Raw genomic sequence first — 16660 nt, 5'->3', positions numbered from 1 at the left:
GAAGGCCTGGATGGCTGGCACTTCTGCCTAGCACAGATCCTCCAACATTCCAGTACATGCATCAAAGGTTGTGGGTTATCCCTGTGTTTGTGTGGGTGTCTTGCCATGCTCCAAAGACTAGCTGGAATTTTGCTATACTTGGCACATTGGCTGGGTGGCATGCACTCATGAACCAGGAGCACCGAGCTCATGAGTTCAAATCCCAACCAGGCTAGCACCCTGCATGTTCAATAGTGTTTAAAGTTACAGGGTTGCTGGATGTGGCCATCACCCTGATATAGGAAACTAAATGAGGTCAGGCCTGGTTGGTACCTGGAGGGCAATCGCCACAGGAAGACCACCAGGTGGCTCCAACCAGGGAACCTATGGGATCAGGGGGTTGCACCCTGTATGGTCGCATTGGAAGGTTAAAGGCTTTCAGGTGACCAGACCCTAGTAAGATGCATTTATTCCTGCCTCTGGAGGGTCTTGGTAGTTTGGCGGGGACTTGCCTGAACAACCTCCTTTGCATCATGTATAGAGCGGTTAACCCTGGGTTCTTGAAATGACCGGGGGGGGGGGGGGGGGGAGTTGGTTCTCTCTCCAGAGGGCCTGGGGTGGCTAATTATTTTTAAGAGAAACACAGTCTGGTCCTGTTCCTGGGTCACGTATGCATTTCTTTCTCAAAAGATCCAAAGGATGGCTAAGACCAGGAGGCTAGGTTGGCAGAACATGTGGCCTAATGGATAAAGCATCTGACTTCAGATCAGAAGGTTGAGGGTTCAGGTCCCTTCTTGCTTGCTAACCCCTGCCTTCCCATGGGTGAGGTGGTGTTTCTAGGGTCCCCTACCAGGGAACCTCACTCGGACCTAGGGTGGCCACTGCTCCTAGGTGGGGAGGGGAGAGCATGAGTCTGCCTAGCAGCAATGGGGTTCTTGGTTTGTGTCCTGGGCCAAGGCACTGCCTGCCTGGAGTTCGTGAGTTTCCTCCCATAAAGAGGAAGTTTTAGGTGCTGACACAGAAGGAAGGTCTCTCTGGGGGGGGGGCCTCGGGGAGGGACCCTTTTTCACTTCGAGAGAATGTGAAGACTCAATGCTTTCCCTAAACCAGTATAGGGATGGCACTCTTGAGTAGATGCTGGTGTTCCCCAAGTGCAATGCTGTAACCTCCATCCCGCCCAGTCTTACCAGTGGGCAGAGAACACTCCAGCCTTGCTCATTGTATCACATAGGGCTTAAAACGGCGTTCCAACCACATAGGATTTTTTTATTTTTTAATCACTCTATCTTATAATGGTAAATTAACACTTGTTCTCACATAGCGCCGCTTTCATTACTATTTTAGAATAAGTTGCCTTATATTGCTTGGGCATTCCCATCTTAAGTGTGGGCAGGTGAAGCCCACAAGCATACACTTCCTTGGTTACGGTTCTGCTGTAATACCAGCATGCGCTGTACACTTCTGACGTTGCCCACCCCTGTTGTGATGGCAACAAATCCCTCTGCGCTGCCCAGTGACTCTTGGGAAATGAGATCTCCCAGGAGCATGGGTGCCAAGGGAAGTGACAGGTGCCCTGGAGAGGAAGAGGCAGATTAGGAGGGACCCCCTAGCAACAGACCTGAAAAGGAGAGTAAAAAAAATGTTTTTTTTCCAAAGGTTGTTAATTCTATTGAATGCAGCTAATGTTACTTTTTTTTTTTTTTTTTTTTTTTTTCTGGAACTCTGCTTAAAGAACCACGGTTCTCAGTCCTGAGGGCTCTGGGAACCTGGTGGTGTGGCTACTAAAAGGCAGCAATTATAGATCTCAAGGTTGTATTTATTTTTTTTTTTTGCTGCACTTACCTAAGACTTGGAAGAGTTACAGCAGCTGGACCGGGTTTTAGGTCTGCGGTTTCCAGGACCTAATTTTACTTATTGAAGGCCCTCGTTGGACTTTCCTTTGAACTTTTGGTTTGTGTCTAAGAGGATTCCTTCCCTTTTCTTTTGCAGGGACTAAAGTAAGGATTAAAATCTCTAGCAGTACCTGGGCAAGATGGCATAAGCTAACCATCAGACAAGCCTATATGTTAGGGAGATCTTAGAGGCTGGTGCTACATCGTGCCAGATCTGTGCAGTGTCAATGTGGTTCAGCTTGCTCCCCTTTTACCTGACATTACAGGTTTAAGTTGTCAGCAAAGGGATCAGGCTCTATGGACACAGGGTCCTGCATGCCGAAGTCCCACTCTAAGGGTAAGTGCTTGCTTATCCTCTCATAGGTGGCTGTTCTGAAAGATGCTATGGGAAAATTAGTTACTGGTAACATCTTTTCCAGGAGTCTTTCAGGACAGCACCGTGTACCCACCCTGGTTGGTTTCCTTTTGGGTTTCTGACTCTGGAACCATCAAAGAGTAATTTATGGTGTATGATGTGTTATGGTCTCCCCAGCTGGCTAGAGTTTCTCTTGAAGAACCCAGGGAATCATGCTTTTAAATCTGGACTGGGCGGTGTTTCCTGAGAAGGGAGGAGCCAAGGTCTCCCATAGGTACCAGTAAGTAACACTAATTTATTTTTATTTACATGTGGTCCCCGGTCACTACCACACCAGTTATGACGCTGTACTGCACTAAAGAAAGTAGAAAAAAAAAGTAGTGGCCAAAAATTACAACTTCAAAATATGCACCATACCTCTTACTAAATACTTCAGACTGTCTAATTTTAAAAAAGATCATTTGTGGGGGGGTTTGTACTGTCCTGTTTTTGGCCCTCAACAAATTAGGCTGTCACTATGTCAGACATGCCATAGTTTGTAGGCGCTATAACTTTCCTACAGACTAACACTGATTTGTGTTATTTTCAACAAAGAAATGTAGAGGAATACAATTTGGACTAAATTTATAGAGCGATTATTTGGTTGCAAAATTATATAAAAGAAATGAAGAAAAGTCATCACTTTACTAACTTTTTTTAAATTGTTTATATCAGGAACAAGGTCCACATGGACCAGTAGGTTAGATTCTCCACATAACATACAGTGGTTACAAATTACAAAACTGGTGATGCAACATCGTGTCTCCATTAAGAGTATCATTGACATCAATAGACAACATATTGTGATGGTGTGGAATATTGCAGTCCCATGGGCTCATTCCCTGGTTTGCTTTTTTTTTTTTTTAATTGCCTACATTTATTTAGCCCCCCAATATGGGGGGGGATGTAATGGAATTAGAGTAGTAGAGAAGGAGGGGAAGAGAAGAGGGATAGCGGGTGAGGGAGGGTGGTAGAGGGGGACGGTGTGTCCCACGATCATGGAGTGTCGGGCGGTGGGGGTGTTATGGTTAGTTATAGCTATAGCTGCAGGGCTTTGTGTCAATACCTATGTGGTGTACCACTGTTTTGCATTAGCTCATGTGTCAGTAGCAGAGCCTCTCAGGGCCTGGCCCTCGGCTGAGTGTATAAACATACTCCACCACTGCCAGGTTTTGGTGAATTCCTCCCTATTTTGCGCTGTGAGAATGAGCTTCACTAACATTTCAACTGCACTTTACTCATCACCTGAAGCTCAGGTGTGACTTGAGGGCTATTAATCAGATCCCTTCCTGATATCCAAAGGCAGGAGACAGGGCTGCCCCTATCGCTCCCTCCCCCCACACCGATATTCGCAATATTCGATTGAAACTCTAGAAATCGCTGGTGGGATCCACCCCAATATCCAGAGTACAATGTGGCACCCAGACCCATGAGTGTGCTTTATTTGCAGACGACCGCCTCTTATTTCACCACTTATCTCCCTTCCCAACAGCAAAGGTCTCCTAGTTGAATTTGGCAGTATTTCTGGTTGACGGGTAAATGTCTAAAGCCCAACCCGCTAACATCAATATACAAGACTCCTTTCTTTCCAGAATAAAAGACCACTTTGACTTCTCTTGGCATGACTCCTCCATTCCCTACCTAGGGGTTCATATCCCCAGGAGGATATACAACCTATATTCATCCAACTTACCTCAGCTTTACATTAAAAAAAAAAAAAAAAAAAAAAAAAAAAAACTAGAATCAGACCTCAATTGTTGGACTCGCCTTAACCTTTCTTGCCTAGGGTGAATTCACTCTATCAAGATGACCCTGCTTCCATGTCTGCTTTACCTATTTCACTCACTCCCCATACACATCAACAGTGATTGCTTGTGGACGTTTAAAGACACAATTGTCGCATTTGGGGTGCAAAGGGTCACAGAGTAACTAAAGGGGTCCTCTTGCGATCCCGACACAAAGGGGGACTAGGTTTAACTAATCTAATATGGGTACTACCAAGCTGTCCAGCTGGCTCAGATTTCCGCCATCAACTTTTGCACAGCCAAACCTGATTGGGTGCATATGGAATAGCAGGCAGTACCGAATTATACCCTGCGCTACCTCTTGTGGTGTCTCCCTCAGAAGCGCCCTGTGATCCTATCTCCAACACTTTCCCACTCGTTCACCTTGTGAGAAGGTCTTAAGAACCATACAGAGTTAATCTCTCAGATACATACACTTTCCCTCCTTTTTCAGAACCCTCAATTTCCCCCAGGAATCAATATAAAATCTTTCCAATGGTGGCTGGACAAGGGGTTGTACAGGATTGGTCACCTTTTTTTAATTCCAGGGGCCCACTCACCCAGCATTAGCAAACACAAAATGCCCTGGACAGAGAAGTTTAGATTCCTCCAATTTCCCCATTTCTTACACTCCTTGTATCCAAACTCTCCCTACCCAACATTACACCTCATGAACAATGGTGTGGCCAGGCCATGGAGCAGTGAGGAAGGATCTCTGTGATTTACGAGTCACTATCTAGGGTCAACTCAAAACCTAGCTACCATGACAAAATGGGAGAAAGGCCTGTCCCTGGAGTGGGACCTAGAGGATTGGTATAGCGCGTTCTCATGTGCCTACCGAGGCATCCTAAATGTCTCTCCGATAGAAGCAGACCTTAAGGTGATGACATGTTATCTGGTTCCTACAAGGTTAGCAAGATATTACCCATCGGTCTCACCCCTCTGCTTCAGAGAATGTTCAGAACATTTTTACTATAATACGAAAGGTCACATGTCCCCTCAAGTAGCCTTAATAAACTTTCCTATAGAAAAGGCCTCCAAAAGTAAGAGATGACTGATCCATTTTATTTTCCTGGGGGCTGAATTGACAATAGCAAGAGCCTGGAAGCGACTTATTTTCTGTTTTGCCATGGCACAAGAAACACTCATGGATCATGGCCCAGGAGAAGATGGTTAGCATGTTACAGGACACGACTCGGTTTGAGGCAACATGGGAACCATGGGCTGAATACATGCATATCCCATTGATACCTCAGTAGGCTCTAGACTAAACCCAATGGGACATCTACGCTCTCCTCTCTTTACCCTTTTCTCGCTTCTTCCCCCACCTCCTCCCTTTGACCTCCTATCTTCTCTTCTGAAGGTTTAATTGTGTTTGGTTAGGCACTATGGTGCCCTATTATCAGCAGATGTGAGAAGCACACTGGGATATTCTCAGTTTCTGATAGGACTTTTTTTTTTCTCCACCCCTGAATGCAACCCACCTGACATAACTATTTTAAGATTTCTACTATTTGATTCTACTCCCTTCATGCATTCAACTGAAGTTTAACAATGAAACATGCGGAGGTTTGAACCTATGCATTGTCTGTATTAAGATATATGTTTACCCAGTATGTTGTTTTTTTTTTTCTTTCTTATTTCCATTTTTTTTATTTATGGATGTGCATACCTCACTTGCCAGTTTATACATCTCTAACGAAATTAGGAACTGTAAGCCATTTCCTGATAATGTTGACTTTTTTTTAACATGGAAAAACCTTTTTCTCAATTTTTGCCATTTTAGATTTATAGCACAAAAAATAAATACCACCAAAAGAAAGCTCTATTTCTGTGAAAAGAACATTTTTATTTGGGTACAGTGTTGCATGAACGAGCAATTGTCATTCAAAATTGACAGCGCTGGAAGCTGAAAATTGGCCTGGGCAGGAAGGGGGTAAAAGTGCCCATTAGGCAAATGGTTAAAGCAGTTTTTCCCTCCTTGATAAAAAAATAAATAAAAGAATAATGTAAAAACAGCTGGGAAATTCTTTGCGGTGATTATGATTACAGCGGATGTGTCAAATTCTTCCTGAAACTTTGCAGCTTAAAAAAAACACCATACAGTGTTACAATAAAGTTTATTTGCGGCTATATTTTCTAACATTTATATTGCTCCAATCACAGTTTACACTAAACTTCCAGCCATGGGTTATGGAAAAAACAAAAATTCTATATATTATACATACAATAAATAAATGAAACTAACAGACATAAGACTCGGGCTGCTTCATTGTAATGAAAAATACCATTGTGCTGAAAAAGTGGAATGCTCGTAAAATGTGACAGGGCTTCACTCCCATCCCTCTGGCACAGCTATGACATGGCAAATCTGGGTTTAAGCCGTGCCACTGTTGTCGACGATGTGTATAGTACAGTAATCCATAGAGGTGTATCTAGTGAAAATGGCGCCTATGGCAAGCACTGAAACTGCACCCCGTCAAAACATTTGAAACCCATCTTTCAGATAACCTTAACAGAAAAGACAGCTAACAAAACAACAAGTCAAGCTCTTTAATCTTTTAATTAACAAATTATGGATTGACACTACATAAAAATTGCAACTGCACCAGTCACTACCTGCGAGGGCGTTCTCTTAGGCGCGGAGGCTGAAGGGTCCTGCACAGGGCTCCCAGCGCGGCGACAACCCCTTGGGGTCAATTGTGGGCTCAGACACTCAGGAGGCCGTGACCTCCTAGCACGTTGTCAGACAGGGGCAGACGTATTAGCCACCTGTCCTGACCCCGGCAAAATACCCTCCAATTGGGTACGCAGCCACTGCGGTCCGTTGGCGACCGCAGCCGCTCTAAAAGTGGACAGCATGGCCTCCAAATCCTCCATAGCAAATCAACTACCTGATGGCTGAGAATGTCCCTGGATAGCTGTCCTGACTGCAACTGCTCCCAGGGCTCCCCACACCCCACCTAGCAACCCACTAGGGACCACTCTACCCCACCCTATCCTCCACCAATACCCTTTTCTTTAGACCACACCACCTTTCTGACCTCCCCCTGCTCTTACTATCTTAATTAACCCTTTTCTTCCCAGCCTTCTCTGTCCAAACCCCATCATGTAAGCCCTCCACCTATGCTTCACTACGGTTCCTGGCCTATACTTACATACCTGTATGATGTCAGTGTACCTGTATGTCTGTGTATAGTATATATATTATACACACACACACAGAACATTTACACTGTTATACAAGCTGTTTACTCACTACTTTACATTGTAGAAAAATGTGAGGGGTGTACTCACTTTTGTGAGATACTGTGTGTGTGTATGTGTATATATATATATATATATATATATATATATATATTTTTTATTTTTTTTTATTTTATTACCTGGATACGGTCAGAGACTGCACACACACTACAGGAGATGGTCAGAGACTGCAGACACACTAAAGAAGACGGTCAGAGACTGCACACATACTACAGGAGATGGTCAGAGACTGCAGACACACTAGACATGTGCAAAAGGAAAAAATTTGTTTAGTTTCGCTTCGTTTTAATTCGTTAATTCATTCATTTCGTTTAGTTATATTCGTTAACTTCCTTAAATTCGTTTTCGGATTTCGTTTAGTTTTCTACCGAATTCGAAAAATCGGCCACATTCGAAAATATTTCAACGAAATTCGAAAATATTTCTACCGGATTCGAAATTATTTCAACCACACTCGAAAATATTTTGTGACCCAAATTTAGGGCCATGTATCTCGGGGTCACTTGGTGCTAGAAACTCCAAATTTGGATATATTGTAGTGCTAGTACTATTGTGTTGGCATACCAAATTTGGGGTTTCTAGCTATAAGTGACCCTGAGATATCGGGTCGCAAAATGTTATTAGTTAATAGATCAGAGAATGACATTTTGCGACCCGATTTTGGGGCCACATATCTCGGGGTCACTTATAGCTAGAAACCCCAAATTTGGTATGCAAACACAATAATACTAGCTCTACACCATATCCAAATTTGAAGTGTCTAACACCAAGTGACCCCGAGATACATGGCCCTAAAGTCAGGTCACAAAATATTTTAGAATGCGGTTGAAATAATGTTGAATCATGTTGAAATCATTTCGAATGCAGTTGAAATAATGTCGAATCATTGCATTCGAAATGATTTCAACATGATTCAACATTATTTCAACCGCATTCGAAAATATTTTGTGACCCGACTTTAGGGCCATGTATCTCGGGGTCCCTTGGTCATAGACACTTCAAATTTGGATATGTTGTAGTGCTAGTACCATTTTGTTTGCATACCAAATTTGGGGTTTCTAGCTCTAAGTGACCCCGAGATATGTGGCCCCAAAATCGGGTCGCAAAATGTCATTCTCTGCTCTAATAACTAATAACATTTTGCGACCCGATTTTGGGGCCCCATATCTCGGGGTCACTTATAGCTAGAAACCCCAAATTTGGTATGCAAACACGATAATACTAGCAATACAACATATGCAAATTTGAAGTGTCTAGCACCAAGTGACGCCGAGATACATGGCCCTAAAGTCGGGTCACAAAATATTTTCGAATGCGGTTGAAAGAATGTCGAATCATGTTGAAAAAATTTCGAATGCAGGTGAAATAATTTCGAATCATGTCGAATTCATTCGTTATATTTCTTTCGTATTCGTTGTAATTTGTTATTTTTTTATTCGGACATTCGGATGCATCCGAATGTCCGAAAGATACAAAATTCGGCCGAATTTCGATTCGTTACGAAACGAATTGCACAAGCCTAAGACACACTACAGAAGACGGTCAGAGACTGCAGACACACTACAGAAGACGGTCAGAGACTGCACACATACTACAGAAGATGGTCAGAGACTGCAGACACACTACAGAAGACGGTCAGAGACTGCACACATACTACAGAAGATGGTCAGAGACTGCACACATACTACAGAAGATGGTCAGAGACTGCACACATACTACAGAAGATGATGGTCAGAGACTGCAGACACACTACAGGAGACGGTCAGAGACTGCACACACACACTACAGGAGATGGTTAGAGACTGCAGACATAATACAGGAGATGGTTGCCATGACGATGTGCAGCATCGGGTTTGCTAGACAGCGTGCGATCGGTACCCGTAGTGGTGGACAGGATGTTTTGCTCTGTCCCCCGCTGTGTGCAGTGCTGATCGCGTCTGGTTGCCATGGAGATGTGCGGTGTCATGCTTGCTAGACAGCGTGTGATTGGTTGCGGAGGCGGTGGACGGGGCGATATAAGCTTGCCTCCTGTGTCGTGTGGCCACGCCCTCTGTTGAAGTCGGAAGTGACGAAACGCGACAGGGCGTGGCCTACACGACGTTCCCGGAAGTGACGAGTGCGTTCCACCGCTAACCAAGATCCAGGAAGTCACCCATAGTGTCTGCAGAGGAACACATGCTGATGACCCTGGCGTTAGGAGACACGGTAAACACACTACTTTTAATGCTGTTTTTCAATTGTAACAATGTACGCAGATTATCATATGGGGTTATTTACTAGCTTGTGCAATTTACTTTAAAATAAATGAGATTACGCTATGTGCAAACTCTGCTTTATTTTATGATATTTGTGGAGCACTATTGAAAGCTGGACCCTAGTGGATGACGTATGAATTTTGGATACCTAGAGAGGGAATACCTCCTTAAGGCTTTTTGCTCAACTTTGTCTGGTGAGTTTAACCCCCTAAGGGGGACGTGTTACACGCGGTGAAATCCTGCCATTATCTGGTGGAAGTGATACTTAAGCCTCATACACACGATCGGACTTTGTACAAACGTTCCTGTGGATTTTTGTACAAAGGGCGTCGGCCCTGAACTTGTATTGCATACACACTGCAGGACTTTTTCAGCCAACTTCCACCAAATCACGTGTTTTTTCTGCTCTTTCCCGCCACCTTTGGTAAACTTCTGTATTGTTGTCTGATGTTTTGCATTGGTTCTGAGCATGCGTGTTTGTACTTTGTACAAAAGTCCTATGGTTTTCTGTACACACAATCAGACTTTGCTCCATCTGACTTTTGTTGCCAGAAAGTTTGTCCGTTCGCAACAGCCAACAAAAGTCTGATGAAAACTGAAAAAGTTTGTCCGATGGAGCATACACACGGTCGGATGTTGCTCCAAAACAGCTAATTTGCATGTTTGTTGTCAAAAAGTCCGATCGTGTGTATGGGCCTTAGCACTTTGAAACAACAACCGTTATCACCTTGAAACGTTGAATAAACCACTACAGTCACCTTTTCTGCACATTAAGGACTCTTCCTTTTTAAAGAGGGATTCCACCTAAAAAAAAAAAATATTAAAAGCCAGCAGCTATAAATACTACAGCTGCCGACTTTTAATAAATGGACACTCACCTGTCCCGGGTTCCAGCGATGCCGGCAGCCGAGGCTGATCGATCGCTCGGCTCTCGGCTGCTGCCGTCACCATTCTAGGTGAGGGAATCAGGAAGTGAAGCGAATCGGCTTCACTTCCCGGTTCCCTACTGCGCATGCGCGAGTCGCGCAGCGCAATAGGAATTGTCCGCGCTGTCACTGGGCCCCGTGTGTGTCCCAGCAGACAGCGCGGCAGGATAGGAAATGACATAGACTCCCACGGGAGTCTATGCCCGGAAGTGGGTGTAAATACCTGTCTTTGACAGGTATCTCCACCCTCCCCCCCCATGTGAGGTGCCAATTGTGACACCGGAGGGGGGGGGGGGGTTCCGATCAGCGGAAGTTCTACTTTAGGGTGGAACCCCGCTTTAACTTTTTAACTTTATATGGTTATTTCTTGGATTTTATTTAGAGCGCTGTTTTAATACTGAAATTTTCAGAGTTCGCATTGATTAATTTCTGTATTACTTGTTATATAACTGCTATACTTTTAAAACAGCTGCTAATGTTCTGACCTGTTTGTTACTTTTGTAATAACTTGACGGATCATAACTTTTGGGTTATATATATATTTTTTGATCTCTGGTTTCCTGCATCTGGCGCTGAGTGATGTAGTATAGGCCGTCCTTGAAACACACCCTGTTTTCATAATACAGGAGATGGTCAGAAACTGCAGACATGGTACAGGAGACGGTCAGAGACTGCAGACATACTACAGGAGACGGTCAGAGACTGCAGACATACTACAGGAGACAATCCTAACACTAACTGTTGGTTTTGATATAAGGGATCATCAGATGCATTGGGTGCCTCATCTTGCAAACAGTTTGTCACCCTCTGCTTCCTCTGCAGTTTGATCGAATTTAAGCTGAGAGACAGGCTCCATCTACTTTTCTGCAAAGGAAAGGAGGGGGGAAACCTATGCTACAGACTGGAGGGGAAAAGGTAATCCCCTACAGGAGAGGTGGTAGAAGAAATTAGGAGTCTGTTTACAGCAGGGTCTTCCATTCTCCCATTTTGTAAACCGAGTACAAGAAATGTCCCAGGTACTAATAAATGGGGGACAACTGACCAAAGAATCCCCCCTGAGACAACATGGTTGATTTATTAAAGGCAAATAGACTGAGAACTTTGCAAGTGCAGTTGCTCCAGAGCTTAGTAAAAGGGGGGGGGGGGGGTGCTTTGTTTACTTATATCATCCAACCATGTACAAGCAAAAATGTATTTTCCTTGAATGTATTTGGGTATTCTTTGCAAAGCGAAGCTTCACCTAATTTGTTAAGCTCTGGAGAAACTACACTTGCAAAGTGCACAGTCTGTTTGTCTTTATTAAACTACCTCAATGTGTTTAAGGACGGGGTATGTCATAATGTGCTAGTATGTTGCATACTGGCACATTATAAGAGACTTACTTTAAAACAAAACCCTCTAGCAGCATGCTGTCACTACTGACAGGGCTACCATCTTCACCGGGTCTAGACTTTCCTGTGGGTACAAGTTTCCTGCAGACAAGTGTGGTTACCATTAATTATTAATGGCACCACGATGCATGTCGCAGATGTGCTGTAATTATGACCACCAAATTGCATTGTACTGCACTACCCTACAGTTTGGTGAGCCGCTATTTTAAAAGTCACATCTGCCATACTTTTTCCATGTTCCTGTGAGTTTGGCAGCCCCATGCAATTAATGGGTTGTTAAAAATGTGCCAAGTGGAAATGCAGTACCCAGTAAAAATAGGTAAACAGAAGACACTTCTAAGGGAAAAAATTTTTGGTTGACACAAGCAAAAGGGTCAAAATATGCTTACCTTTTTTGATTGGCTGCAAAACTGTTTATAGTGTATGACAGGAAAGAATGCTTTATCCCATCAGATGAGGGTATTAAGGTTTCTCTAGGAACGTATACTGTATGCAGCCACTGAGAAACCTTGATACCCACATTTGATACCAACATTCTTGGCTGTCATACAGTATAAGTGGTAAGGCAGCTGACCTATAAGGTGAGAATGTCTTGACTCTTATACTCGTGCCCACCGACAAATAGTGTACCCTTAAAAGTGCCCTCTCTTTGTACATTTTAACAGATATGATAAGACCACATGATGTTACTTAGGAGATGCTTCTCCATTATCTGAGATTGCATACAGCTCTAGTGGAATTCCTTTTGGCTACAAAAGTTAATTTCCTCCATGAAATGTAGGGTATGTTTCAGGTTTTAGGATTCAGTAGAATATCCATCATTCCTCCTGTCTTACTCATTATTGACTTGACCATTTTTTAGGGTCACACTTCCATACATTCCTACTCAAAATCTGGCAAGGGGAACACAACAGCATTACGGAGACTTCCATTGGTGAATAACATGCAGAGCAGGGAAGTCAGAACTTTTAATCTGCATACATGTAGTCAGTAATTCAGGCAACTAGTGTATTCAGAAGAGATCAGCAATGGCTGCCACTATATTTCCTCACTACAGGCGTCCAAGATAGCAATAAATTGTATTGGGGGTGGAGTGACATGCTCCCTGCTGGAGTTTACAAGGTACATATTATAACGGTGACTCAACCAACCTGCCAGCGGTTGACCAAGATACATTTACTTTGTAACCATCTCTCCTACTAGAGGGGGCACACAAAAAATAAATAGGGTAATTGTATGTAGCTGAGATGTGAGGAAATTAATAGCAACAATGTTAACCCCTGAGGGGTTGTAAAGTCCTTTGATAGCATTTCTGTTACTTCTTACAACTCCTTTTCTGTCGCCCTTTATTCTGCTTGATGTTTCCATCTGTTCAGCACTTTGCTCTTGGTTTGCTTCATGTGAAATATCATCTTTGCCATTTCATCTGAAAATGACTGAAATATAAAATTATTAATGAATGCCACATTCAGAAACATTTTAGTAAAAAAAATAAAAAAAATAAAAAAAAATAACTTTTCTACATTTTATTGGTCCAAAACATCCCTAAGAATTTACATGAATGTCTACTCAACTTCAAACCAATGGGGTGTGTTGTCAACCAATTCAGACTCATATCTTTCATTTTCATGGCAGCCAAACAAGCTCTGGCCAAAGTCTGGTGGTTGCACAAGTCAAACCAGAAAATGGCATTGTATTTAATAAATGAAGAACTGGCAACTATATTTCATGACAAGGCTAAGAAATACGTATGTATTTGTATGTTGAATTTGATAGTATGTCTTGTAATGTTTTTAAGTAAAATTAATAAAAATTATTTAAAACTCAAGAAATCTTAAAAGATTTGGTTGGTCCCCTTGGATCACTCACTATTGGATGATTCTCTGTGGACCATCTAACATCCACCTAGGTTAGGGAAGATGGTTTTTAGCATGATGGTGCTTTGACTGGTATTGCTTCTTCCCTTATCCACACCCTATCCTACCCTTTCCCCCTCTTCTCGTACTCTTCTATCCTATGCCTGGTAATTCAGCTGAATTGTAAACAGAGGTGTAAATGGAGGATCCTAGCTATTGTGGATCTCAAATAGTAATTATATTGTATTATTTCTGCCCTAAGGTTGGATCATCTTTGTATCTCCAAGAGAGCTTCATACCTCTGATCCTCTTTGCATTTAAATATATTAATGTTGGATTTTTTCAATAAAAACCTATTGAAACTGGAAAAAAACTTTTTTTATGGAATACATCAGGCTCAAGCTGGATTATAGTTAGGTAGTTTGCACTTTTAAGTTTTGAGGCACTGGGTTAATTTCCTTCACTGGCAAACTATGTCTGCACTTTTCATTTGAATATAAATATATATATCAAACTATATGAATGATTTTTTTCATCAGACTCAAGAAGACTGAAACAGACATCGTTTGTTATAAAGGCAGTCCCCGAGTTACAAACATTCGAGTTACAAACGACTCCTACTTACAAACGGAGGGAGAAAACAGGAAGCGAGAGAAAATCTACCCCTAGGAAGGAAAATTCACTCCTCTAAGCCCTTGTACACACGGTTGGAGATTCCGATGGATTGTGTCCGATCGGACTGTTTTGTCGGATATTCCGACTGTGTGTGGTCTACATCGGACTGTTTCCGTCGGAGTATCCGACGGACCAAGTTTTCCAACTTGTTGGTAAAATTTTCTGACAAAATGCTCCGATCGGACATACTCCGATCATGTGTAAAGAATTCCGATCGGACAAAGTGCCACGCATGCTCTGATCAAATTCCTACACCAAAGCTATTGGCTACTAGTGTGAACGTAGTCCCGTCGTAACGAAATAACGTCATCACGTCGGATTTTCCGACAACTTTGTCCGACCGCGTGTATACAACAGTTTCGGACAAAATCCGACGGATTTGGTTGTCGGAATCTCTGACCGTGTGTACAAGGGCTAAGAGTTACCGTGGGAAAAAGGGGTCTCCACTGAAGCATTATCATCAATCTTTGTTTCCACAACAACACAAAATTTTCAAAATCCAATTGTCATTGGGACAGAAAGTGAGGTGAAATCTTCTGAACAGGGGCACAGACAGCAAAACAAAGGTTACAGGGGTGTTAACCCTTCCCTGTGCTATCCAAAAAAATCAAAAAAAATTTTTTTTTGGCTGGAGCTACACTTAAAAAATGTACTTGTTCCAACTTACAAACAAATTCAACTTAAGAACAACCCTACAGAAATCTTATTTGTAACCCAGGCACCACCTGTATTTTAGTTGAGTCTTGTTACACTGACATCTACTGAGAGTTCTGAGTATTGCAGCCAATAATCCAATCATCCCAATATGCAGTTTAGTACATCCGTCTATTGCTGTGTAAACAATAGATTGACAACCTGACACATATAATCTATGGCATGTATGATTCCAGAGTGCCATCTTGAGATAGAATTTGAGAATGCCTCTCTAATTGAAAATAGTCAGTTATTTTGTAACTAAGGTAAACTAGTTTGTAACAATTATCCTCAAAAGCTTGGCAACCTGACATACTCAAGCAAAACAATGTATGGTTTTAATTTTAGTGAAGGGGTGCTGTGGTCTCTGCCCACAGTCTATAATCAAACATATTAGTAGGTTAATCTGCCATCGCTCACTGGCCCGATGTGTGGTTTGACCACTGTGGTGTCACAAAATGTTCTCTAGGAAAGAGACTAATGTCATTTATTTCTATGAATTTCTGCAGAGTTTGTCAGCCCTGCATGTATGGATAAAATTAAAAGTAGATCTGTTGCATGCAGCAATCACATTTCAGTTATCATTTTAGTGATGTCCAAAGAATAAAAGTTAGTATCTGATCGATTGAGCATTACTTATTACACTCACTTGTCTTCAACAAATGCAGATATTGGAATATTTAAAATAAATCTGTCCTCACAGAATATGAAGACGGTCATTCCTGACCTCCTGTTGAAAAACATTGCCTATATGTCTTTCTGACACAACTGCTTCAATACTTAAAGTGATTGTAAAGGCAGAAGATTTTTTATCTTAAAGAGGAAGTAAACCCTGATGGGTTTACTTCCTATTTTTTTCCCTGCAAAGGTAAAGCATAATGGACTACTATGCATCGCATAGTAGCTCATTATGTGTCACTTACCTGACACAGGAGCCAGCGAAGTCGCCGCTGTCCCCTGTAGTCCGCCGCATCCATCTTGCTGGTGGCGTCTCGCAGCTCCGACGAATGACAGCGGCGAAGCTGCGATGACGTCACTCCCGCGCATGCGCACGGGAGTCGCGTCTCGCAGCTCCGCCGCTGCCATTCGGCGAAGCCGCGATGACGTCACTCCCACGCATGCGCACGGGAGTCGACAAATTAGGCAGATCCATTCTTGGACTTGCCGCATTTAGTGCGCCTGCGCGCCGCTGTCTACGGCGCATGCGCCGTAGACAGCGGTGCCCATTTTCGGGCAAATATCTCCTAAACCATATAGGTTTAGGAGATATTGCTTGGACCTACAGGTAAGCCTTAATCTAGGCTTACCTGTAGGTCAAAGTGGTTTGAAAGGGTTTACTTCCTCTTTAATGCATTTTATGCATTAAAATAAAAAACCATCTGTGTAAAGCAGCCCCCCTAATAATTACCTGAGGTCCCTCTAGAACCAGCGATGTTGCAGGAATGACTCGGCTGCCCGGAACTCCCCTCCTCATTGTCTGAGACAGCAGTGTGGCGCCATTGGCTCTGCTGTCAATCAAAGTCAGCCAATGAGGAGAGAAAGAGGGTA

At 42.9% G+C, this 16660-nt stretch overlaps 1 protein-coding gene across 3 annotated transcripts in view; it reads right to left on the bottom strand.

Annotated features, from left to right (window-relative positions):
- Positions 1 to 12842: 12842 nt before the first annotated feature.
- The window catches only part of LOC143934146 (uncharacterized), a 159181-nt gene continuing 155363 nt past the window's right edge, over positions 12843 to 16660 (bottom strand). For all 3 annotated transcript variants that reach the window (XM_077457509.1, XM_077457511.1, XM_077457510.1), the window contains one exon: positions 12843 to 13324. In XM_077457509.1, coding sequence (XP_077313635.1) covers positions 13235 to 13324 — 90 coding nt within the window. In that variant the 3' untranslated portion in view covers positions 12843 to 13234. The remainder of the gene's footprint in view (positions 13325 to 16660) is intronic.

The sequence above is a fragment of the Lithobates pipiens genome, unplaced genomic scaffold, assembly GCF_037356315.1.
Source record: "Lithobates pipiens isolate NorthernLeopardFrog02 unplaced genomic scaffold, aLitPip1_a1.2 Scaffold_27, whole genome shotgun sequence".
NCBI classification, from domain to species: domain Eukaryota; kingdom Metazoa; phylum Chordata; class Amphibia; order Anura; family Ranidae; genus Lithobates; species Lithobates pipiens.
Note: the sequence above shows the minus strand (reverse complement) of the source record. Positions and strands in the feature narration are given on the sequence as shown.